Source organism: Arvicola amphibius, chromosome 7, assembly GCF_903992535.2.
Source record: "Arvicola amphibius chromosome 7, mArvAmp1.2, whole genome shotgun sequence".
Lineage (NCBI taxonomy): Eukaryota > Metazoa > Chordata > Mammalia > Rodentia > Cricetidae > Arvicola > Arvicola amphibius.
In genome coordinates, this window is record NC_052053.1 from 92470899 (window position 1) to 92496469 (window position 25571).

General features: G+C 48.9%; 1 protein-coding gene across 1 annotated transcript in view; it reads right to left on the reverse strand.

Annotated features, from left to right (window-relative positions):
• The window catches only part of Esrrb (estrogen related receptor beta), a 96761-nt gene extending 82986 nt beyond the window's left edge, over positions 1-13775 (reverse strand). Inside the window, exon 1 of the mRNA XM_038337529.1 lies at positions 13726-13775. Coding sequence (XP_038193457.1) covers positions 13726-13775 — 50 coding nt within the window. The remainder of the gene's footprint in view (positions 1-13725) is intronic.
• Positions 13776-25571: the final 11796 nt, after the last annotated feature.

A 25571-nucleotide genomic window follows, 5' to 3' on the forward strand; every position in this document is an offset into this window, starting at 1 on the left:
CAGGTCTGTGTATAGGGGTAGCTGGAACCATTTCCCGGAGTCCATAGGTTCCCAGTCAGCTAACTATTGGAGGCGAGCTGGGCTGAGGCTGGGTGGGGATTGTCTGGGAGTGACCTAGTGATGTCATATAACTTCAGAGCAAGCTGACTGGGGCCCGAGGAGCCTGGTGAGAAAGAGCCAGAGGTCCCTTGCTCATTGGCCTCTGCTCAGTTTCCTTTGCCTGAGTGATTACAGCCTTGGTCTTTCAACTTCCCACTCTGTTGTGACATCCCAAGAAACAAGAGCACGGGCAACCCAGTCCAGCCCAGGGCACTCAACTGCGCATGCGTCACGCGGAACCGCCTCAGACAGTCTCCCCTTGTCCCTGCGTGCCAGGGCACAGTTTCTGCATCCCACATTCACAGAGAGGACAGGGGTCTTTGCAGAGCTTCAGTGTGCCCATGGCCATCTGCTGACCTTCCCTGCTCATGCAGGTTGGCAACACTTGACGTCAGCTCCACTCTGCCCCCACCTCATCTGTGCCTGCCCCCTCCCCTGCTCCATAATCTGTTGCAGCCCTAACCTCAAAGCCTCCTAGGCCCTGGGGCACAATCCTCTAGTCCACCAGGGCTGTTCCCCTGGGCCGCTCAGTGTTTTCTGCTTCCTGCTCGGAGCTACTCATGTTCATCAACGTGGGCAAGAGGGTAGGAGAGGAAAAAGCAACGATCCATGGATTCCAGATATAAAATGCACATTCCTCTATTCGGGAAGTCTCTGTTGTTCTGGGATTCGGATATGTCCAGAACAATGAGGAGCAAAAGAAAGATGAGTCAACGCTTATTGAGCATTTACTGTGTACCATTCTCTGCTTAAGCTCTTTACGTTTGCCCGGTTTTAGTTGTACCAGCGCTACAAAGAGGCTTACCGCAGAAAAAGAATCGGAGGCTCAGAGATGTCAAACCATTTTATCCACAGCCACACAACAAGGGAGCCAGGCAGTACACTGGTACCCACTGCTGAACACGCGTAGGAGAGGAGGCAATGACTGACTTCCAGTATTTTCCAGTCTCCGTGGTGTCTCATGTCAAGCTATCAGTGGGACAGTTCTGAGGAGTTGAAGGGGCCACACATTGCCACCGTACAGTATGTCCTTTGACTGGCTCAGGGATGGCTGCCTGCTTCACACACTGAAAGCAAAGTGTCCCACAACAGCCCGGGGAAAGGATGAGCTTTGTGTATTATGATCTTCGGTTTTATTATGGTGTACTGCGTTCCACATTTATAATTAACTTCATGCTCAATAGTGACTCTGTTTAACAATCAGCTTAAAACAACCTGAAAATTTAAAAGCGGACTTTCCAGGGGCCTGGCATCTGAAACTAGCTTTCCTTCCAGCCACAGTACTAGCTGCTTCCCAGGGGGTGTGGCTACTTCCAGCCACGCCCTCATACTAGGTTGCTCCTTGCTCCGCTGGAGCAGGAGGCGCCGAGGCGCTGAGCCGGTCTTGGTCACCACTAGCTGCATGGCTCTCTTCCTCCCTTTTCCATCTCCGAGGCTCCCCTCTCCTCACTTCTAGTCTCCCTATCACCCTCAAACGGCTCTTATTAAAGCACCTACTCTATGCCAGGATTGCAACCCAGGGCCAGAGGGCAGCTCCGAGGAGAGAGGTTCAGCCCCTAGGGGGTGTAAGAGATGGCGTCACAAAGGGGAGCGGGGGGATGCCTGGACAGGGTTTCACAGGCTACAACGAAGCTCTCAAGAATGGGAAAGGCCCTCTAGGAAGGAACAGCTCTCCAGCGTGTATTTGGATGAGAGTTTTTGAGCTATCTGTGGGCATTAGACAATGAATGGAGATGGAACTGAAGATGCTCTCAGTGTCTTGCTGGGAATAAATCCCTGGGTCACTCGACAGAGCGGGAAGGCACACGGACGGCAGGGTGGAGTGCCATTGTTACACTGGGTCTGTGCGCTCCTGGGAGGCACGAGTGGGATTCAAATCAGGTTCCAGGATCACACACAGATTCAGATCTGGGAGCTGATGAAGAAAGAATGATGCAGAGATGATAATGAGAGGCAGGAGAAGGGAGAAACACAGGCTACAAAGAGAGGAGTCTCCCCGGAATGCCCTTATGAAGCCTGAGGAAGGGCAGCGTGCAAGGGTTGAAACAGTGACTTAATGTCCGCTTATCTAGCGGTGAAATAAGATTCTCCGGGCTGTTATGCACAAGCAGTGATTTAGTGTGTGAAATATTTTTAGGAAAATTTTAGCAAGCACCCAATAAATGCCAGGCATTGGGACTGTTGCTATTATTATTAAGATCATCCACGGAGACTCGGAATCCACCATGAGGCTCTGCACCTGGCCGTGATGCTTCTGCATATTCAGCAGCCAGAGGGCATTCCTCAGAATAAGTGGGACTGGAACACTTGCCAGCCTGTCTGAAGGTCAGGCAAGCCGCAGAGGCAGTGTGTCCCCGCCGGCTGTGTGTACTTGCGCGCGCGCGCGCGTGTGTGTATGTGTGTGCGCGCGCGCGTGTGCTAGGGGAAGGCACTCCACAGCCATGTGCCACAGAGCCTGCACCACGACTCAAAAGGAGAATTAGAAACTAGCGCTGGGCTGTCTGTGATTCTGGCTTCTGAGGCGTCCATATGCCCTTCCTTTCGGCTCTAGAAAGCCCCCTCACCCCCCGCTGTCCACAAGCTGCAGAGTCGGAGAAGGCCTGTAGGGGGCTCTAGAGCCCTTTAGTTCCCGGTATTCTGGCGGCAAGGAGACCCCCATGTAAAACAATGGTGTGCTTACTAGCTCTGAGAGGTGAGTGAGGAGCAGCGGGGTTAGCAGGTATCCTGCTAGCGAGCCCTAGTTTATCTGCACCCCCTTCCCAGCTGGCCCTCTTTAGATTTGATTCCTGGTCCCCTCTGCTCCCAATGTGACACTGGCGCAAGCGGGTTTCCCACAGCCTCTTAGCCGTGTTCTCCATAGGGAGATAGGGGACAGCATCTTTCTTGGCCATTTAGATAGAACAAGGGTCCCTTCTCATTGCTTGAGCGTCAGGTTCTTGCTTTGTCCAACATGTTTGGGGGTGGGGAGGAGACACCAAGCAAATATAGGTCCCCAAAACGACTTTTGCCTCTGCTCCTTCCTAAAGCAAAATTCAACAGCTGTGGGTGCTACCTGTTCCGTGGACTTCTTTACACCATCGCAGTTCCCATTGACACATACCAGAGAGCAGAGCTCACTTCTACCCACTAACCCCTGAGGCTATCATCAGCCTAACCAGTTAATATTGGCAAAATGCTGAAGGTGGTCACTTAATACTTTGAGGGGCCAGAAAGTTGGCTCAGCCATTAAGGGTGCCTGATGCCAAACCAGTGGACCTGAGTTTGATCCCAGGAGACTCACAGGGCAGAAGGAGAGAATCAACTCAGTCATATTATCTGATCACATGGTTCCGTGGCACATGCAGGTCCCCCCCCTCACTGAAACACAAAATAAATGAATAAAAATGTAATTAAAAATAATTGAGTTGCACATAGTATTGCAAGACTATAATCCAAGCATTTCAGACATGGAGGCAGGAGGATGAGGAGTTCAAAGTCATCATTAACTACATAGTGAGTTCCAGGCCAATCTGGGCTACGTGAGACTCTGTCATAAAACACCAAAAATAAATTAAACAAATCAATAAATTGAAAAAAATGGAACCTTTTCCCCCAACACCCTCCTCCATGTCCCCCAAACTCTAAACAAATACCTGTTCTTTGGGACTTTGCCAAAGCAACAATGACAATAGCAATAGCAATATGGAGAACATAATAATATGTTACTCGATGTGACAAATTTAAGATTTACTGACTCTTACAGGTGATTTACACTAAAAAGAAAAATCATTGTTTATCTAAAATTACACTTAACTGGGCATTCTCTATTTCATCAAGCACCTCTACGCAGGAAGCTGAGAATATACACGCTCATTCAGAGGAAATTTTCCTATTCATCATCCCCACCCCCTTTGGTAATCCTTTCTTTAATCCTCTGTGTTACACATACAGAAATCCAAGTCGCAGAGATTACATTAAGCCACGTTCAATTCAGGCACCCTGCTTTCATTAACACCGAACATTTGCGGCACGCCTACTACACACCTACTACATGCCTACTACATGCCTGCTACATGCCTGGCACTTATCAACAACTCGGTTTGATCGCCAAGAGAGGCAGATAATATTTGCAGAAAGAAAGAATAAAATTTCTGCAAAAATCACGAATCATGGGTGTGGTGGCTCATGCCTTTAATCTCAGCACTCTGAAGGCAGAGGCAGGTGGATCTCTGTGAGTTTGAGGCTAGCCTGTCTACAGAGCAGGTTCCAGGCTGACTAGTGAGACCTGTCTCAAAGGACACAAATACGAACAAACACACAAAACCCCACAGAGATCCACGAATCTGATTTCCAAAGGCACGCACATTTCTAGCTAGTCACTTTCTGAGGATGAGAGGAGAGAAACCAGAAAGGTTCTGCATCATCAATAAACAAGCAAGGCCACAGTCGTGGCTGTGTACGTGCTATTTACACTGGGAAATAACTTCATTTTACCCAGTTGCCTCTGGAATCAGCACAGCATTGTGGCACATGAAGAGAGGAGGCCCCATCAGTCAACAGAAAGTTGGCCTTATACCTGCTGAAGACAGTGTTACACCTCTCTACCGTGAACAGCTAACTCAGGCAGGCAGGCAGGCAGGCTCAGGCCACCCCTGAACACTCAGTGACAACACCAACACACAGATTCCAAATGTTCTCTGGAAGAAAAACAAAACAAAATACAAAATACCTTTTTTCCTAATCCTTCTTAAACTCAACAAGACTGATTGGTTTTTTATTATTCATGAATTAATTAAAAAAAAAACCCTCTGAGTCCAACAAGGGAATTACAGCTATAGAATGTCTTACTGACAGAGAAGAGAAGCAGATTTAAGCCTGAATGGCACAGCTACCCTTGCTTGCATTTCCAGAGGGGAATGTTTTGTTTGCTAAATCGGTTACTAATCAATTCGTAATCCAAAGCTTCGATTTTATTTTCTTGGGGGGAGGGGTGTCTGAGTAAGGAGCTGAGTAAGAACGACGCTAAGAAGTTCAAAAGATTGCAGACATCAGGCTCCCTGGCACGTGAGGGGAGGCAGAGCTATGTCTCGTTTTCCAAAGTGCGTGCACGAGCATACACAAAAGCGAATGAGAGAGAGAATATAACCGGGCATTGTAGTAGGATACAGGAGTAACTCACAGGCACCTGGAGGGGTCAGCTCCCTGCTAGCCAGGACAGAAGCCTGGCAGAAATAGAATGTTCAGGAAGGTGACCCAGGCTTGAGAGGTGACTTGGCTCACCTCATGTCATCCTCCAAGATGCTTTGTATGATAGTATCACCCCTTGTCCTCCAAAGGCCCCCACCTGCAAACATCTGAGACTGTAGCCAGAAGAACCATGCCACAACAGCATGAGAGGTGGAACCACGCAGGGGCCGCTGATGCAGTGGAGGCGCTGAAGCAGGCATCCTTAATGAGAGGACGCTTCTCCCTCCTGTGTTTCTCTGGAACTGGGGACCTGTGGTTAACACCAGATTCTCCTCTACCTGCCTGCCCATCTCTGGACACAGGGCTGTTTTTGCTCTGGGATGACTTCAAATACGCAAGCCTGAGGCCTTTGAGTATTTACCTTCCCGCAAATATATTTGTGTTCCGAGGCAAAATGTGACCCTTCTCCGGATACTGTGAGAAAACTGGTCATGAGACTGGCTTGGCACTCTGGGGGAAGGAAAAAGTGACAGCTATTGCTGCCTTCCTCATAGCCACTGCAGCCACCACCTTATGCCTAGTATTTCCAGAAAAGCAGTGTTCTTTCTGACAGAGCTTGTTAGCCTTACTGGTTAGGTGGACGGCTGACAAGAGTCAGGCGGAACGGAGGAGGCTAAATACTGCTCTGTGCACACTGAGGAGCTGGTTTACTACTGAAGCTTTTCTCTGCAGATAGATTAGGAAAACGGAAACGAGCGTACAGACAAGCTTACTCCATTGCACCGGGATCCCAAACCAGGGCACCAGGCAGTGAGATGGGGGCAGATCTGAAAACTGAACAGTTTCCTCTGAAGAGTTTGCCGTTTCCTGCCACCTCCACACATACCCTATCACCTGGTTCCCCAGGTAACAGGCACAGTCAGCTTGAGTGAAATATGAATCCTGAGTCCTTTTTCCACTCTTCTTGCTGTTTCCACCAGAGCAGGTAAGGAGGTGAGCAGAGGATAAAGGGATGGATGGCTGAACCAGAGCAGAGCGGCGGATGATACTCGGAGTCGCCCTTTACCTGTCCAACCCCTGGGCCATTCAAACACACTCTTGCACGCACTGCGACATGTGTGCATAGTCAGATCCACATACCTACAGCCCCCCATACCCCCAACGTGAAATGAAACCAGGATTGCAGACAAGGACACGCTGTACCGAGCTGAAATGAAAGCAGAGAGGGATGATGAGGGAAGGCAGAAGATGAGGCTGAACTGTATAAAGTATGAGAAAAACACCATCTAAGACATCTGCCTTCATCCTGCTCCTCCCAGAACGTGTCCCTAGGACCCTATAACCTTGTTCTCTGCCCTTCGGAAGCCAAGAGCACAGGGAAAAGCGGGTGCTCAAAACCACCTTTTTAGTTCTTTCTTCCTCTCTTTCATTCTCATTCTCTTTAACATAGATCTTTCAGTCTCTTTTTAACATAGATCTCACATAGCTCAGGATAGCTTCCAACTCAGTATGTAGCTGAGGATAACCTTGAACCTCTCATCTTCCTCCCATGACAAGTGTTGGGACTGTAGGCATGCACGGTCACGGCCAGCTTTAGGTATCTACTTTAAAGCACAGTCAGGATACGGAAAAAAAAAAAAAAAAAAAAAACCTCAAACCAGAAATCTAAACAAAGTGAATTAGTGAAAGAATAATTCTAAAAACCAATGTGTAAACTCTGGTCAGTTTGGGCAATTGAAAATTAAAGAGTTAAGTGAAAAGAACACTTTGTATTTCAGACCTGAAACTCTGGGGCGGTGGTGCCCAGTGTGATCTTGGTGTGTCACATTTGCTCTGTTTTAAATGCCTTGTTTTAGTAAAACACTGGTCATCGCCAGCCAGCTAGCAGCTGCTGTAATCGGCCAGAAAGGAACACGCTATACTGCTAAACAGAAAACTGATCTCATCTGAAACCAAATGATAAAAACAAACGCGATCAGAGTTTGTGCAACTAGCCTTTGACCCTTGAACAAGATGACATTGAAGAATAAAATAACATTTTCTAGAAAACCATTTCCTGAAATGTTTCCACCCTGGGCAAAGCTGAATGATAGAAGGGAATAAAAAATTGGGGGTGGGGGGGTTCTTAAAGAAAAAAGAGAGAAATTAATTTTTAAAATAAAAAAATCTATGCATGTTTAAACATACAACAAAATGAAGGTTATATACACACACATATATTTACCTTTAAATCTAAGAAAAACTTTAGATTTAACTAATTTTAATTCTCACTGGGACAATCCTAATTTTAAGATGTTCAGCTGACAATACCCCCCCCACACACACACACCTTATCAGATCCCATATAGGAAGGGCAGATGAGCCACACATATTTTTCTCAACTTAAGAAGCCATCTGACCCTTTCAACTGCAGCTTGATGGTGTGGCTATCCAGGGACAGTAGAGGACATGGGAGGCCTGGAGCAGAATGGCCCAGGTACTCAAGTGTTCCTCCAAATGTGGCCATCTGTTAGAGGAGAAGGCCTGCCTTCGCTTGCTCTCTCTCCTGGGTCTGCCCCAGTCCAGCCCAGGCTGAAGACAGAAAACAGGCCTTGGAGAAAAACTACAATCCTTTGTGCCACAGGAACACCAGCCGGTAGGTCCCTCTGTGATCCCTTCCCTACTCTGGATCAACTTCAAGGTGAGAGAGAGTTTCTACTGGAATGCTGCCAGGCCTGATCTCAGCTCAGGCAAGAGGCCGGCAGGCAGGCAGGCAGCCTTTTGTACACTGTCACTCATTGAAAAGAGTTGGGGCGGGGGCGGGGGGGGCTTGCACACACTGGCACACACAGTCGCTCCAGAGCAGAACAACCCAGGACCGGATGTAGCTCCTGATGGTATCACAAAAGGGCTTGACACTTTTTTACCTCAGTACTTATAAATTAAAATCCCCTTAAGATCCTCTCTGATTTTAATCCTGACCAAGGCAGAAAGGTGAGAGAGAGAGAGAGAGAGAGAGAGAGAGAGAGAGAGAGAGAGAGAGAGAGAGAGAGAGAGAGAGAGAGAAAGAGAGAGAGAAACACTCATAGCCCAGGTCCCTCCATGTGTCCACACTTGTACCATGTTTGGTGTCTGTTTCTGGATGATGAACGGGGTCTCGGCTCTCAGTGACTAACTCTCCACAAATCTACTCCAAGCAGGATGGCCAGAAGCTGGGCTGCCTTGCAGAGCACACACTCACTCAGACAGAGCTCAGGTCCCCGGGATGCACTCACTTCCTGCAAGCCGGCTGTCTAAGAGGCAGGGGCGATACAAGCCCCTGCTCCTGAGCCCACAGGGCTTTGGGCAGAAGACATCCAGAGCTCTTTTTAGAGCTTTGCTTTCTCCAGCATGACTCCCATAGCTATGGGACCAACCAGCCTGCAGTCAAAGGCTCCTATCACACCTGTCCCAGGGTGGCCAGGAGATGAGGAAGGAAATGCCCCCAGCAGACAAGAGAACTGAGGGTCACTAACCCAGTGTCCTACGGAAGAAAAATCTCCAAGTACTAACCTCTTCTATTCATTGCCCTGAGAGCCTCGCCCAAAGGAAGGGGTCTGGTTCCCCGCATAGCTCTGCTGTTGTCAGTGAAGGACCAGGGGGCCTCACTGTTGGCAAGAGACAGGCTGGTCCTTTGAGGGTTAATCTGCCCGGCCAGCTTATCACAGGGGTCACTGAGATGGGCCGAGACCAGTTGAGTATCCCAGTCCCCCATGGCTGGTCTGCTAATTACATTTGCAATTATAAGCACTACAGCCTCCCTATGCAGGGACCAGACCAGATTGGGCCAATGGGACAACCAGATGTAACTGAGCCCCAGGCCACTCTGGATCCATCAGGAGACACTAGGGCCAGCTGAATGAAGCCTGTGGGCCCCACCTCTTAAGGAAAGGTCCTCTCCGCAAGCAAACATTCCTCAGAGATGGATGAGTGTGTTGGGACAGCAGGCATGAAGGAGGCTCTGTTAGGGGTCACAGACATATACCACTGAAATTTTTTTCCTGTCTTAAAAGCTGCAGGGAGTCTCAAGGGCACACAAGCAGAATGTCCTGGGTGCTTCCGAACTGGATGACTGGTTTGACTCCAGTCCATCCTTAACTCAACCCTCACAGTTTGTAGAAGCAATCTGCAGAACCTGGACTCACAGCCCACAATTGCTCCATGTATTTCTGCAGGACTACAGAGCCCCAGGAGCGGAGCATTCCAGCCAAGCTGGACCAATGCAATAACAGAGTCAAGAGAGTCACCAGAATCCACGATAGACATTCTTAGGGGCCATCAGCAGTGCTGGCTACTGCGGAGCAGAGCTCCTATCCTATGTGGAAAGAACACTCTGAGGGGCCTCCTGCTGAGAGAGGTTGGCAGACCTGATACAAAGCTAGCAGGTGATGAGGGCATCCAGATTAGGGCAGTCAGGGTATGGCTCAGGCTTTGAAAAGGTAAATCATGGCCTAAATATCTACCATTCTTTCCTTTAAATTTGGACCATGACTTAATCAACTTGAAATGACAAGTTCCAGGGAGCCAGGTCAATAGTACCCTGCCTCTGGTCTGTCCAATGCCCTCCTCCTCCTCCTGCATCCTTCCTACTCCCTAGCCTTTCCAGCTACATCCTCAGGCACTGCCATAGCCTGGAAATTACAGAGACCTCTACTCCAAAGAAGCAAGGCATCCTGCAGAGGACCAAGGAAGGAGAGAAACTTTCCAATGATTTTCAGCTCTCTTCAAAAACCATTTGACACAATGTGCAGCTACAGGGACAGGGATGAGGCGCAAAGCACGGCGTTATGAGAGCTTGACTGTGGACAGGGCGCTCTGCGAGGGCCCTGTGCAACATCAAGTCACTATCACAGCCTTCCCCGAAAGTCCCCCCTGTCCCTTTCCTCCTGGACTAAATGGGATATTTATTGATTACTCCAAATCAATAGAATGAAAATGTTCCTGTTTGGAGGATCAAGTTGTTTCTCTTGTGTATGCTCTTAGAAAAGGAAAAAAACCCATCTTTTCATTCATATACTGTAATTATTGGCAAAATAGAAGATTGTTTCTAAAGAAAAGGGATTGGTAAAATAATCAGCCCCAAGAGGAAATTTCCAAGGATACAGGGCTGTCATGGACCAGGAAGGGCCTTAGCACTGGCTGGGGCCCTGTGACACTGACCTAATGTTTTTTCTATCTATTGCCCCAGGGCTGAACAATTCTGCCCAGCTATCCCACAATTCTCTACCACCTATCTACACCTTCAGGAGAGTGGCAGACAGATAAAGGTTTATTTTCTGCGGCCCCTTCCCTGAAAAAAAAACCACATCTAATGCCTCCACTCTGATTTATTTTTGCATGTACCATTAAAAATTAATTCCCCCCCCCCCTTTGTTTTTCTCCAGGTCACTGATTTTGAATTACCATGTGGCATTTTTCCTACGTGTGAACCCACATATTTTACCTTCGGGACAGTTTGTTCTTTGTTTCTTTAACAACAGCATAGTGGTCCTCCTCCTCAGAAGGTGGCGACTCCACCCCACCCCACCCCAGACACACACATTGGGTTTTCTGTGCCTCAGGGGTCCCTAGCGAGTGCGTCATTGACTAGTTCCCACACAGGCACAGGAGAGCACATTCACCCTGGCTTCCGCAGGTCATACGTGGACATAAAATACTGATTAGGAAGGGTGAGGGAGTCACCTACAGAATGGACTATGGGAAAATGAAGACGAAGTGTGGAGAGGTAGGAAGGTACATGTGTGTGCTCATTTCTCACCTGGGACAGTGAGGATGGCACAGAGTGTGACAGATGCTCTCTGTGTGTTAGGAGGAGAGCTTCAGGCTTCCCCTTCTCTGAACTCACACTCCCTGTGCCCTTGGGCTTTCTCGTGTCACGTGGGGGTACAACCTGTATGTACAGAGCACATGATCCCCTCCCCCCAACCCACTCCACCGCAGATTCTCTGAGAAACCCCAGCCCGTGGTAAATGCATGCAGGCCCCCATCCTTCCAACAAACCAATGGGTGCAGCCTCCTGTTCTGTTACTTTGCTAGAGGTAGCCCCCATGCCACCCTCCAAACACCACCCTCTGAACTTGCCAGGCTCATCCTCGTGCCCCTGTACCTCTGTACCAAGGCTTCTGCACACACCTGTGTGGAACTGCTGGTTACAGCTTGGAGCCACTGCCTGGAAGGGCTTCAGTTTAAAAACAAACAAACAAAAAGCAAAAAAAACCAGCATCTCACAGCTGTTTGAGTCCTCAGTGACTCAAAGAGGCATACTTTTGACTTTCAGTAAGGCTCACGGATGGAGAAGCTATTGTTATTATTATTTGGAAAAAGGAAAAAGAAAGGAAAGAACCAGAAAGGGTAGAGAATCCACACCACTGCCAGACTTAGTTTAGAAATGGTTTCCTCTGTACACCTTACCCAGACCTCCAAGACCTTGGCTCCAGCGTCCTGTTCGTTGTCTCCCTGACATTCCCCTCTTATTATTCCACATTTCCTCCCAAACTGGAATCAGGCTCTCTGCGGGGTCTGCAAAGAGCCTAGCTCTTCACCCTGGAGCTGCCCTGGCTTACTTGGTCAACACTACATCCCTGCCCCTCCACAAACACGCACACACATTTTCATATTGATTGATGATGACTTGACCCAGGGACAAACACAGAGATATTTCGAGCTCCACGGAAGAAGTCACCTCCGGAGAAGGGGAAATCTAAATAATTTAAATAGCCAATATTTGTCGTACTTGGTAATTTTATGCGAGGAAATGCCCAACAAGCATCACACTGTCCATACCCTCAACCTATTCTTTCCCCGGAGTTCTCCTGGTTCTCACACTCCATCCTGTAGCCCCAGGAGCCGCAAGCAGCATAACCTTGAGAGAGAATGAAAAGCCACTTTTCAAGCTGATGGAAGTCAGAATCTATTATAATTAAGGACCCACTTTCCTTTCCCTGCTCACCACCTCCGTCTAACCCTCTGTTTAAATTCTGCAGGTATCTGAAGAACTCTTTGCCCCGGAGAAAATCGTAAAACTAGAAGCGAAATGGTCAATGTGTGGGCGCCCAGGACAACCCCCGCTATCAATGCGGTGCTGCGAAGTTGCCTCCTTGTGCCCGCCCGCGGCAAGCCTCTTGGTCTCCGAGGTGAGGTGGAGGGTTCGAAACTTCACCGAACCGGACGTGATCCACAGCCTTTATCAAAGAACTGCCTCCCAAGTTCTCTGGCGGGATGGTGCAGGGAAAGGATAAATGGTGGGAAAAGGAAGGGACCGTGGTAGGTAAGAAAACCTGACTTCGGTAAGTTTGTTTCAGAAGAAAAAGGGGGGCGGGGGAGGGAAGAAAAGCACAAAGTTACTTAGAAAAGCTGCCGGCGAGAAGCTAGAGTTTATATTTGATTCGTTTTATCTTTATTATTAAGCCCGCGGAAGACCATTTTCAGGCCCGCACAACGGGTCCGAACGCTCCGGGTCCCACCCAAGCGCGATGGGACACGGAACGCCAGAGGGGAGAGCCTGGTAGGTGCTGGCGCAGTCGGTACGGCCACCTTGGAGAGCGCGGGTGGCTCTGGTTGAACCGTGATAGCCGGAACAGTACCCCGGGGCAGCCACTCGCGGCTTAGGGTCAGTACTTCCCTTCCTATCCAACATGCTCGGAGAACTGTCCCAAGACCCCGGAGCTACCAAGAGTCGCGCGTCCAGCCGCCGCATTCACAGCCACCCACGTCGCTCTCATAACCCACGTTCTGGCGCTACTCAGCCCGCGGCGGGGAAATAGCGCTCGACACGCTGCCCAGAACCTCCAACTGACTTCACCTCCACCATAGCGCGGAGCTGGCCGCCTGGGCTCCCGGCGGGACACGGTTCCCCTTGCAGGCGTGCAGAGCGCAGCGCTCCCGGCCTCGTCACACCCCGAGGGCTCCTGGGACCACCGCGCCGAGTGTCCCGCCGGGACCCCGGTGCCCGCGCAACACTGACCGCCTGCGGTTCCCGACTGGATCCAGCATGCTTGATTTTCTGCCCCTGGCTGAAATCCTATTAGGTACCTAGGATGGAAATCAAAGCACCCGCGGAGAGGATTCTTAGGACGGGACAGAACACCCTTGCAGCCACGTTCCCGCACCTGTCCTGAGCTTCCGCCTTCCCATCACGGAAATGGAGATATTTTGTCACCGTGGAGCAAAATCAGAGTGAATGAGAAAGCGCCACTGTTGTCTAAAAGTGAGGGCTCATGAAAGAGGATGCGGGAAAAGTTAAGAGGAGGGCTTAAGCCAGAGAGAGAAACCAAGCAAGTGTGTGGCTTCCCCCTACTAAGTCCCCGAGTGCCCCCCCGCCCAAGTCCGTATCACTTCAGGAATGTGTAGAAGAGGAACTGCGACATCCAGGACAGAGACACTTGGATGGGCAGAAGGGCAGACGGACGGACGGACAGACAGTCGGGAAAGTAAGGCACCTACTGGTTGTGGTAGCCGAGGGGGTCCGGGATGCAGAGTTCGGACACGTCCATCAGTCCTGTTTTAGCATTCCCAGTTGGAGGAGACCGGCAGCGGGGAAATCACGAGGAAGACGAGTGAAGGGCACAGGCGAGGTGCGAGTCCCGGCAGGGCACGGTGAGCGCGAGAAGGCGGAGTGAGAGGACGCGGACCCCGGCGGGGGAGCCGGAGGCAGGAAGCCGCGCACAGCCCCGCGCTCCCACTCATCCGCGCGCTCAGCGAACGGGCAGAGGGGACGCGAAGCCTTGGAGGAGGCTGGGGCGCCCGACACTTGGAGCCCACTAACCCTACTGTAGCTTTAAGGCTGAGAGACTGATGTATGATTTGGCTCCCATTGGCTATCTCTCAGGGGCTGGACTTAAAGTGACAGAATCGAGCTGGGGTGGGGGAAGGGGGGCCAGCCCGAGAGACTTCAATGGAATAGGACACTCCCGCGGACAAGCAAGGTCTCCATCTCCTGTGGAGTAGGAAGGCTGGATTTTTAGAGTCCTAAAGCTTGCATTCTTGCTCTTGCAGCTGAAAAGCGGAGGAGGAGGTTCCAACTGACTGGTGGGACTTTTAGGGGGAGGGTGCCAACATATGCACCCCCACCCACCCACCTACCCGGCACACAGCTCTAGGAACCAGCAAGCTTGGCAAACCCCTCCTCAGCCTCTCAGAATGGGTTTGTTCTCCAAATTACAAACTAGTCACATTCCGCACCATCACCACCACCGAGCAGGGGCCAGGGGCTTAGAAATTCGCGTTTAGTGTGTAAACACGCCAAGGGTCAGGCCCTCAGCAGGTGAGGTGCAGCCAACCAGAGGAGGGAGGCAGATTCCCTTCCCTGCTCCTCTCACCTGGGTCCGCTCTGAACTGCTGGCATGTGACTAGATGCCGGGTATGTATCCCTAAAATGACTACAGTGTCAAGCTTCGCCCATTGGCAAATCTCAATAGTGTACCCAGGACATAGGCCCCGGGCCTCAATCCCTGTCCGCTTGGAAAAACACAATTGTGCTTTTAAACCCCCAACATACTTGTCCTCAGCTTCTCTGAGGCACAATTTGACACTTTCAAATGCACACCTGAATTCCCAGCTATCAACACACCTGAGTCCCTGTCTGCCCCTCCCTCTATGAACCAGAATAGTATGGGCTGCCACTAATAAGCCATAAGTCAAATCCCAACTCTTCTCGTGGGGCTTTTCATCTTTGGAGAGGTGCCTGCCATGGGGATAATAATCAATCTGACGACTCAAATGAGTGTGTGCTGGTGTGGATACAGAATTATTTAAAGGGGGGGAGGCCCCTCAGGAGAGACTATTACCTTCTTCTCTCATAGTGTTGGGAGGGGGGAGACATAGTTTCATTACCAAAATAATGTCTAAGTGGACTATACCTGTAGGTAATGCTGTGTTTTTAAGACAAAGCAGGGAAGGAGGTGGTGGAAGTCTCAGGAGGGGTCAGCCAGTCTGGAGGGGTCTGGGGACTAGGACTGGCTACAGGGGTGACATTTGGCTCAGATGAAATGCACTAGTCAGGGCTGTGCAGGGCAGCTGATATGGATTACGTGTGCTGGAGTAGAGGAAAGCATGGGGTGATATCGAGAAATGGATAGGGATGTTTGCTCTATCGACAGACCCCCAGCAGACCTGCATCATTTAATAAATGGTATTTTATTAGAAACAAAGGAATACAGAAATGCTGTCCTTGATGTTGGTTTCTAAGTGACCCCCCACCTCTTGTGGAGGCCTCAGTGCCTGGCTTCTCTGAATTATTTCTCTCCCCAGCCTATTCTCCAAGCACCCACGGGCTCGATAGTGATTTGAAGATGCGCAAGCAATGACTCTCGTTACAATGCGGAATAAGCCCGATCTTTGGCCTATGTGGACATCTTCACATGACAGGATTCTGTAGTCCCTCTGTACCCCGCCCACAGCCCAATTGCTGTACCTGCTACCTAGAAGACCCCCCCTCTCTCTCCCAGACAGTGACCGAATCTTCAGCCATTCACACTGTTTCAAGTTGCTTAACAGAGTTAGCAGTCACATGTATATTGGTGTGAGAGGTACTGCCCCCTCCTAGCTAGACTGTAAGTCCCATGGGAGGGGTGACTGCGGCTGTGCTCTTCACCGGAGAATCCCAGCGTCCGGTACCCAGCAGTGCAAAACACTTTTTTAAAAAAAAAATCCCTTTCCCAGGATACAGCTGTGTGTTGTGCTGCCTTGATGTGCCAGGCAGCAGCAGCAAGAGCCTTCCCTCAGCCCTGAATCATGCGAGGCCAGTAGTGTGCTGTGGAGGTAGGCTATTAAGTTCCCTAGGCTGGGTCTAGTCACCGCCTTTCCAACCTGTGATCATTTCAATTCATGATAGGTTGATGGGATGCAGCCCCAGCCTGGCTGAGAAGCACCTGCGTTTGGGATTCTCACCAGGTTTGATAAATGGAGAGCTTTATACATTTCCGCGTGTGCTGAAACGTCCTTCCCCAGGTCACACAGCAGAAACTGGCAAAGCATTGTCAGCTGAGGCCTGAATTTCTGCTTGAACCACTCCTTAACGTTTGCAGGCAGGCCTGTCCCTTGCCCTGCCTCCTCTTCCCTGAAGGCAAGCTCTTTCAGAGACTGTGAGGTCAGTAACATGAACCTCTGGGTGTATCCTACACATCGCTCCACTGGGGATGTGGGCATCTGTGCCCACCTCTTACAGCCTGATGGACTCTTGGAATGGCGAAAGGAATTGCTAGCTGGTGTGTGTGTGGGTCAGTTTCATGACCTGCTGTCCCCCACCCTAAGCCACGATCTGGTGACCGATTATCTACAACCATAGTCATATAACACAGTCTACTCTGCTCCAAAGACCCATCTTCCCTGGGGACAAAAAGCACCAATCGGGCCAACCGCACTGACCTACCCTACCCGTTGCTGTGTTCCATCATAGCTGGGTTCAGTTGTCGTAATGTCTGCACCTGGGTCTTCTGCCATCCTCACAGCTACTCACAGCACAATGCAGCAATCCTCGTCAAACCTTTGCTCCTTCAGAGATGGGTCTTGATTTCATCCTCCCTCCCTTGGGACAGACTCCCCACACCCACATTAATTCTTTCCCACAAATGAGGTGGGTGGTAGTTGAGAAAAGCATCTCAAGTTCCCTCATTTCCTCCTCTACAGGCTCTGTGACCAACCACAGGAGGAAGCTGCTTGCATCTTTTGAGTCATGAAACTCAACAGAACTGGTGGACCCGGTTTGGTCCCCCAAGAGGACTTGACCACCCCCCCCCCCCCGTCTCATCACTAAATAAGACCCACTAGGCAATTTTAGAGGGTCCACTCTCTGGTCGCTAGGTCCAACAGATGTGAGAGCTCATAGCTTGGTTATGCCATCTCTGTCCCCCATCCATTCCTGCAGCTTCTGAAGGCAAGGGTGTGGGTGAGAACAAGGTGCTAGGGAAACAGCCAATGTGTAGATACATTTCTTACCACCAGACCAGGAAGAAGAGGCTGACTCCATGGAGTTGTCTGGATCATAAGCCAAACCTGATTCTGCTCCAGCTCACAGAGAGTCCTGGGGAAGGCGGGTCCTAGGAAGGCACCCATTGACCGTCCACAGTAACTACAGCAGGCTTGACTAAGTCATTGACCTTAACCCGAGCATCTCTGAGGACAGTGTGTCATGGGCTCCAGGCCAGGGGAACGGCTCCAGTCACACACCTCTGCAGATCTGCTGCCTTCTCACATGCTTGAATCTGGGTATGGAGTTATATCTCCCAGTGGGGGCCAGCAGACTGCCAGCCCATTGGCTGGCACTTGTGCCAAGGATCATAAGGAACTGATAACGCTAACACAATGTGAGTTTGTGCTCTGTAATAGTCTCCTGCTGACAGATAAATGCTACAGATACAGAAATACGATGGCTTTTCCTGACGCTCTAATGGGTCATTACTGGGGCCACAAAGCTTGTGTTCTAGTAGCGCTGCCACCATGACACCAGAAACCATGAAGAGGGCATCTCCAGTGGATAAATGCTAGGGCTCTCGCCCAACACCACTCTCTGAAATCCATACCAGGGGTCTTGGAAGAATGTCCAGATGTTCCAAAACTCTGTTTCCTGCCCCCTCATCACTCACCCCAAATAACTCATGCTCCCTAATACAGCTGAATAGTATTTTAAAGCTTCCTGCTTCGTCTCACAGGTTGGTTCTTCCTGTAGGTCCTGCGGAAGACAACTGAAGGCAGCAGGGAGAAGGAAGGACCAAGGAATTGGGAAACAAAAGCCTCCCCCCTCCTTATCATCGGGAGAACCAGAGGGCATCACGGCTGTGATAGCACTGTTGACAAAGTTCTGGGGGAGGAAGAGAAATGCTGGTGGGACACAAAAAGAGAAGAGAAAGAGGAGCGAGGGAGAGGAGAAGAGCAAGAAAGAAAACCGTGCCTTGACAGTACCTAAGCTAAGAGGCACTGGACACCGAGCTATTGACTGGATGAATGATCTAATTAAATATTTTCCATCACAGTGCATTGTGGGTTTTTCTTATAACAAAGAAACTTGACCTTATTTTTGTCTGTGTCACATATTAATTTATCATCCAATTTCTTGTGACTCTGGCATCAATTTAAGCATAAAACATACTTGACTTGAAACGATAGTATAAGCAATTCATCTCGAGCCTTATTGGTAAAGAAAAAAAAACTTCTCAACTGAAAACAGTTTAACTACAAATGTCCCACTGTCAAAAGCCTCTGGACACACACACACACTTACACACACACACACACACACACACACACACACACACACAAAGAAAGAAAAAAAAGAAAGAAAATTTGCTTTCAAACTTAAAGATTAGACTATCATTTACATTCCTCTTTTAACTGCATGTCTGTGTGTGCATACATGTGAGCCATGGAGAAACATGTCGAGGTCAGTTGACAAATCACAGGAGTTCCTGCCTTTTGCCATGTGGGGCCCAGGAATCGAACTAAAGTAATAGCACTTGGTATTAGGTGCCTTTACCCACCTAATCACTTCATACAAGCTCTCTCTCTCTCTCTCTCTTTCTCTCTCTCTCTCTCTCTCTCTTCATATTTCTAGTCTCAACTGTTTTATGGAAAACAGAAAAATACATGAAACTTTAGAGAAATTGATTCTAACACTTAGGTGTTATTAAGTGGGAACAAAGAATCATGTCTGCTGAGCCTGTCTCAGCATTGGCACCAGATTCAAAACTGGGATAGTGAGTTCCAGGCCAGGTAAGGCTACATACCAAGGGGGGGAAAATCAAAAATTGGAGACTTTGAGCTAGATATGGCAGCACATGCTTACAATCCCAGCAAGGGGGCAACTGAGGCAAGAGGACTGTGAATTTTGAGCCAAAACGACAAATCAACAAGACAAACTAAAAACACAAACCAACAAAATCCCCACGATCAACTAGGGATTGTCTAACATGTTTTGATTTCCTAATGATGCAGTCAAATAAAATGCATTTTATGTCTGCTCTCACAGAACGTTTTGCAGAGAGTGATATAGACAGACAGCTTCCAGGCTTTAGGGAGAAAAAACAAACAGGAAGGGTTTTGTGAAGTGTAACAAACTACACCTATGCAATCCATGATAAAGACGATAGCTTTCACTTGAGCCCTTACAGAGGTAAACTCAGGCCCACCACCGCCTTCCCAGATGTATGATGTAATTAAACCGATCCCCTCGGTGAGCTCCCCCACTGCTCTGAATGATGCAATTATGAATGGGTCAGTAGCAACTCCAGATGAAGGCTCGAGCTGTGTAGCAGGGCCATCCGCAGCATCTTTATTCTTCATAAGCAACTGGAAACGCGGGGCCACAATAGATTCCTGACTTAGGAGGAGAAAGACAACCTGGGAAGTGAGGCGAGGCTGCAGGAGAACCAAAGCGAGTTTAGAAAAATGGGTAAAAGGCAGTCACTGATCCAAGATTTAATATGGATAAACACCAGTAATACACTTGTCAGGGATGACCCTCCAAGCCAGCCACAGACGGTAGGATGGCTGCGGGGAGAGCAGCGGAGCAGAGAGACACCTGGGGTCAGAGGAGATAGCACATTAAACATGGGCACAAGGTTCCATGGCATGATAAACACGGCTTTGGGGTAATTCCACCAGGCCCAGCAGAGCAGGGAGCAGCAGTAATTCCTCTTTACACCTGCTGACTGAAGGCACGGTGAGGTTTATACTCAACCCCGGGGACTTGCTTTGAAAGACAACTGCGGGGGTGACTGGGAGAAAGGAGACGTCAGCAGCCTTCTGGAGGGCACGGCAACCCCAGAGAAAGAGGGACAAATTCGGGACGAGGAGGGGTGGGCTCTCTGACCTACTGAAAGACACGCTTGGGTCTCAGGCTCCCGGACTATTCCCTACTTTCTCTCACCTACAGCTGTCTTTGGAGCGCCCCAAATTCTATCCTTTTCTCTTCCCTCCATGAATTGCTTTGAAGCGGGGCTGATTTTCTTTTGCTCTAGTTTTTGCTTGATTGTTTGTTTGTTTGTCTCAGACAGGGTCTCGCTGCATAGTTCTGGCTGGCCAGGACATTGCTATGCAGACCAGGTTGGTCTTCCAAGTTTGTGGCAATCCTCCTGTTTCCTGCTCCTGAGTACTGGAATTACAAGTGTGAACCACCATCTAGGGAGCCAGGACTAAGATAAAACCAAATAAAACAACCAACCCTGCCTGGGTCAGTGATGTCTTACTTAACTCTCCTGTTATTCATTGGCCCTCTTTGGGCAGGGAGGGGCTACAGCTGAGCAGGGGTTCTTTTGGTCCTGTATCACTTCCTTGCCCAGCTGTGTAGAATCTAAGGAAGGACTAGATGCACAGATGTGTGTGTGTGTGTGTGTGTGTGTGTGTGTGTGTGTGTGTGTAGGGGAAAATGCTGCTCCTTGCTGCTCTAACTTACTTTACTTGGCTTGATTTGCATTTGGCCCCAGGATAAGTTTTCCCAGGTACTCTCCATTCCTACCCCAGATTTCTCTTCACGTTTGTTTTTCTGGAGTTGGAACTCAGGCTCTGGCACATGGGACAAGCACTCATTACTGTGGTACACTTTCAACTCTTAACCTTTGAGACAGGGTCTTACTAGGTGGTCCCGACTGACCCAGAACTATTCGCCTACCTCCCCTTTTTTGGTGCCTGGATCACAAGCACATGCTACCACACCTGTATGCTCGTGCCTTAGTGGCCAGAATTCAGTCACATGCTCACCCCCAATCAATCACTGTCAAAAGAGAAATAGCCCATCACGACTGCCTTAAAATGTGTTTACTCACAGGAGGGAGAGGCTCGGTTTTCTTGAACACATGAATGTTTAAAACAAACATTGAAAAATTCAATTCTGTTAAAGAAAGTAGAAGTAGAGAAGTTCGTGGATGGGTAACCATTAGAGACTCACAGCTGGTGATGCATCATGGGCAGGAGATGGGGGTCAGACCATCATGACAACAAGCACAAATAGGGCCCTAGTTTATATGGAATACAGACACAAAAATAAAATTGGTTAAAAGTTGTTTTTTTTTTTTAAAAAATTAACATCTTGTTCTAGCAAATCAAACCATCAATAAATTCAAAAATGCTCCTCCCAAGAAAGTCTTTTGTTGGCCAAAGTCCCAAGCAATTGCTGCAGTTGCTGGTGCATGTACATGCTACAGTTTTGCATGCAGAGGTCAAAGAGCAGCTTTTGGGGGTTGGCTCTCCCCTTCCACCATGTGGGTTCCAGGGATTAGACTAGCATTTCCAGACACAGTGGCAAGTGCCTCCAGTGGCTGAACCATTTACCTGTCTCTCACCGTAAACTCCTAATCATCCTGCCTCTCTCCACCTCCAAGTACTGAGATTCCACCAGGAGCCATCTCAGTGAGTTCTGAGAACATGTTCCCGATGAATTACAGCCATCTCCCAGGCTCTGCAAGGGTCCAGATGTGCTCTCGGAATTCCCATGACCTGCCCCACTGACAGTGGTTTCCTAACTGACTAACTCTGCTGTTTGTCTTCCATTTTCTTCCTTCCTCCTCCCTCCCTTCTTCATACAGCCATGCGATTGGTCTCCTGTAGTCTAAACTGGCCTTGAACCCCTTAGATAGCCAAGGATGGCCTTGAACTCCTGATCATTCTATTTTCTCCCCCTCCCCAAGTGCTTGACTTAAGACAGTCTATTTCTTACTTAATCCTAGCGGGCTTTCTGTTTTGGTAAGTGTCTTAGTTACTGTCCTAGTGCTGTGAAGAGACACCATGACCAAGACAGGCTCTTATAAAAGAAAGTATTCAATTGGGGCTTGCTTATGGTTTCAGAGGGTTAGTTCATGATCATCATGGCAGGAAGCAGACAGGCATGGTGCTGGAGCAGTAACTGAGCTTTACATCCTGATCCACAGGCAGCAGGCAGAGAGAGAGAGAGAGAGAGAGAGAGAGAGAGAGAGAGAGAGAGAGAGAGAGAGAGAGAGAGAGAGAGAGACTGGGCCTAGCATAGACTTTTGAAACTTCAAAGCCCACCCCTAATGACATAGCTACTTCAACAAGGCCACCTTCTAATCTTTCCCAAACAGTTGTACTAACTGGTGGCTAAGTATTCAAATATATAAGCATGGGGACCATTCTTATTCAAACCACTGAAGTTCATCATTAAAATTGTATCATTCACGCAGGCAATGGTGGCTCACGCCTTTAATCCCAGCACTCAGGAGTCAGAGACAGGCGAATCTCTGTGACTTTGAGGCCAGCCTGATCTATAAAGAGTGTTCCAGGTTAGCCAGGGTTGTTGTACAGTGTAGCATGAATTTTAATTGGTCTTAATAAATAAAACACAGAGTCAGATATTAGGGGGTGAAAGCTGAAGGGTCAGAGAAGCAGAGCAGCCACTAGAGAGACCATTCACCTCTGCCGAATCCTCAGACCAAAAGGGTGACCCTGTCCTCTGACTGCATCCTCAGACTGAAGGGCGATCCTTGGACTGCATCTGTCTCTGACAAACCTCAGACTTCATCTGAGCTCCCATCTCTTCCTGTCTTATATTCCTCTCTCTGCCCAGCCATATCCCTTCCTGTCTCCACCTCCCTAGTGCTGGGATTAAAAGCGTGGGGCAACCAAATACTGGGATTAAAGGCGTGAGCCACCACTGCCTGGCCTGTAGTGGCTTAACTCTGCACTCTGATCTTCAGGCAAGCTTCATTTGTTAAGACACAGATAAAATGTCACTAAAACACAGAGAAACCCTGTTTTGAAAACCAAACCAAACAAACGAACAAATAAAAAGGCAACATTTTTATTTTCTATCCCTTTTTAAGTCACACAAATAGTGTACTAATTATGGCATGTTTTCTGGCTCAGTGAGCTGGAAGGTGTGCAAGCCAGCATTTTGGGGCACCCACTCAGTACTGGCTCCTAAACACTGTTCTGCTGTTTTATTCTTACCATAGGGCAAGCAAGGCACCCTGCAGCTGGGGTGTGTACCACCGCCCTCAAGTTACTGCCTGTGGAGGACATTAAAAGTCTGAGGGTACATTGCTCAGGGCCAGAAGAAAATTTGGACTTAAAAACCAAGTCAAATTCACCCCCAAATTACTCTCTGTCCATTTTCCTCTGCTACCTTCAACAGAGTCATTGCTCGTGGCTTTTGGGGCTAGCCTGGGAATCTAATTACAATGGATATCAGGGGAAACCTATGCTTAGTACGGGCAACACATTTATGTCAGGGCTCTAGAAAAGTAGCCCGTTGGGAGGCCACTGTGGACTGGATCTATCCCCATGGCACATGGGTTCATCAAAATACGACCAGTTCTAACAAACAGAAGAGCTGTCAGATCAGAGTCAGGTATGCTATCAGCGAGGAAGGGAGAAAACCTCAGAAGGAATGTGATGTTGGGGAAGAAACTCCCAGTTATGGGTGGGAGCCAGCGCTTATATTTAACTTCCAGTGACTTGGAGAAAGTGAAGGGCCGCCGGAAGAAGACAGAGGTGACAAAAAGGAAGACCATCACTGCCAACTTAAAGCTCCTCATTAGGACCAATTGCTTGGTCGGGGCAGGCTCAAATGGGCAGCCCTTCTGAAGCCAGCTGGATACAGCTTCTGCACAGATACCCAGGAAACGGGAATCCCCCTGAGCTAGGATAGGTTCTCTGATAACACAAGGATGCTTGCAACCTCGTGTTTCTCTCTTTTCCAACTGGAAAGGCTAGTCAAGCCTGAACAGGTGGCTTGATTTTTCCCGTTTTTCCCAACACCAAACAACACACATTTCCCCTTTGGCTCTGTGGAGCGTGGCTAACTTAGCATTGCCGGTATGGAGACTCCCTTCCTGCCCCTGGTATCAAAGGATGGTCTCGAGTAGAGAGTTTAATGGTGGACTGATTCCTTCACATCCCTTGAACTCTTCAATTCATGGGTGAGAGATTCGTCACTAGCAGACATGTTTTTGCCTGTGGGACAGAAGAAGCTCCATTTGAAAGTGCTGGTTTTGAGACTTTAAAAGAAAGCCCAAAACAGCTATCTCCCACCGAAACTGAACCTCAGACTCTGATACATAAAGCAGCCAAAAAGTAGTTATCCAAGTTCAGGCAGGAGGGACAGGATGACCCCTGCCCCAGTTTACTCTGTCTTCCCATGTCTGGGAAATCCTCGCCACTGTTGCTTATGTCCGTGCTCTTTGCCCTCTAATCAGCATCCAGCTGATACCATCTTGGTGGCTGGACCCGAAGCACACTCATGGCAAGTACCAGGCTCATCCCGGTGGGTACTGAGACTTGGTTGTTCTTTACTCATGTCGTGATGTCCTCGTGGATTCAAGTCTGGGATGGAGCCTGGGACTGGGAATGTTATAACTGGCAAAGAACACTGGCTTGGGAGCCTTGCACAGCTGAGTTCAAACTTTGACTATGTCCTTTGTTAACAGTGTGTTCCTGGGGCAGTAGATGCTTCAGTCATGTGACCTAAGTGTTTAAGGTGGTTTGTCGAAAGCTGGGCTGATAGCGTGTGCCTTTGATTCTAGCATTCAGGAGGCAAAGGCAGAGTAGGCGTGGGCAAATCTCTGTGTTCAAGGTTACATGGTGAGTTCTTGGCAATCAAGGACTACATAGTGAGAATGTATCTCAAAATAAATAAATGAATAGATTGATAGATAGGTAGATAGATGGATGGATAGATATATTGATAGACGGATAGATAGATAGATGATAGATTAGATAGATTAGATAGATAGATAGATAGATAGATAGATAGATAGATAGATAGATAGATAGATAGATAGATAGATGGGTGGGTGGGTGGGTGGGTGGGTGGATGGATGGATGGGTAGGTAGATAGACAGACAGATAGAGGATAGATGATAGACAGATGGATAGATAGATAGATAGATAGATAGATAGATGACTTAAAGTTGTCTGCTGTGGGCTACGTAGGCCTCAAACAGTTCTCACACACCTAGCATACAGTAGGCATTAACAGCGACTGGTTGTACCCCTTCCTTCACTAAATGGAGGTTCTGACCTCAACTCTGGGGACAGGAAGCCTGGTCCTCCCATTATAAAATACCTGGTGTGTATCCATCCTCCTTGCATTTCAGCCTAAGAAGGCTCAGCACCCATAGAGCAGAGCACAACCGAGGCATTAGCTAGTCTCTACTCTCGCAAATCACGAGTAACTGTCAGGTGCTTCCGACTGTCCCATCCCATCTTTAACCCTCAGAGAGGCTAATTCATCTCCAAGAGGGACCTGGAGCATGATCATTTCACTGTTCAACTTCTTGTGAGCATCCAACTCAATAACCCAGTGCCTGATTGGTCACAGTGACCCACAGACTCCCACACAAGGC